The sequence below is a fragment of the Camelina sativa genome, chromosome 8 (assembly GCF_000633955.1).
Source record: "Camelina sativa cultivar DH55 chromosome 8, Cs, whole genome shotgun sequence".
Lineage (NCBI taxonomy): Eukaryota > Viridiplantae > Streptophyta > Magnoliopsida > Brassicales > Brassicaceae > Camelina > Camelina sativa.
Window position 1 is genome coordinate 27479746 of NC_025692.1, and position 1194 is coordinate 27480939.

A 1194-nucleotide genomic window follows, 5' to 3' on the forward strand; every position below is an offset into this window, starting at 1 on the left:
TATATTAGTTCTTGAATTTGTATTGTGTAAGTAAATATTTTCTTAAGGAATTTATATTTAAATCATTTTTATCAACGACACGATTCCATAGAGGTAGTTAAGGTAAACGTATACGACTTGCACCACGATATATATGTAGTTGATATCTGTTGATTTCACGTGAGATACATATTACTATGGTACATATCTTGAATGTACGTATTGTCAGCAATTTTTCATAAAAGTAGGAATCTATTTTTTTTTTTTTTTCAATTACAAATTTAAATGGCCCTTCTCATGGGAAACATATCAGAAGATTCAAAAGTATTTAACGATATTTGTCATTTTCGTAAAATCTGAAAATTTAATTACACGGACTAACCGTTACTTTTGGCCGGAAGTTATATTTTTCATAATGGTATGTTCCAACTTCCAAGTCTCGGAAAAAGCCCAACTGAGCCCACTAATTTGACTAGAGCTTTTTTGTTTGGATCCCATTATTAAAAATATACTAACTGTTTTATTTACAGGAATGCCATCACCGGAGACAATTTATTTATAGTACAATTTTGTTGCAAATGTATAAACCCAAATTTAAATCTGAATATTCCTCTCAGGCAGGCGAGAGATTTTGGAAGCCCACAAAAAAAAAAAAAATAAGAAATCCAAAAATTTGATCCGCCATGGGAGAAGAGAAGTCTCTACTTCAATTCCGTAGTGTTCCTTCACTCAGGACCTCTGATTTCGCTCTCACCGAGGAACCTTCATGGAGCCTCATGGAGAACAACGTGTCGTCGAATCGTCGGACAAGGAACAAAAGAAGCGGTGGTGGCGGTTTTACCAATTTCACCTCCTTATCTGTAGCGACTAGGAGAGATCGGAAGGAATCTCAGTTTAACGGTGGGAATGGCGGAGCATTCGCGTCGGTTTCGGTGGTGATTCGCAAGGAGGAGGATGAGTTCGCGCCTACTTCGGCTCAGCTCTTGAAAAATCCGATCGCTTTACTGTCGTTCGTACCGAAAGACGCCGCACTGTTCTTCGCCGGAGCGTTCGCCGGAGCCGCCGCGAAGTCGGTGACAGCACCGCTTGACCGAATAAAGCTCCTAATGCAGGTAAAGAAGACTAAGAGAGCTCTCTCTCTCTCTCTCTCTCTCTCTCCTCTCATTCTCAACAACTTTAAGGTTTTCTCGCACGTGTGTTTTCTTTTTTTTTTTT

At 39.1% G+C, this 1194-nt stretch overlaps 1 protein-coding gene across 1 annotated transcript in view; it reads left to right on the forward strand.

Moving 5' to 3' along the window:
* The window catches only part of LOC104708999 (thylakoid ADP,ATP carrier protein, chloroplastic-like), a 2554-nt gene continuing 1941 nt past the window's right edge, over positions 582 to 1194 (forward strand). Inside the window, exon 1 of the mRNA XM_010425657.2 lies at positions 582 to 1091. Coding sequence (XP_010423959.1) covers positions 663 to 1091 — 429 coding nt within the window. The 5' untranslated portion in view covers positions 582 to 662. The remainder of the gene's footprint in view (positions 1092 to 1194) is intronic.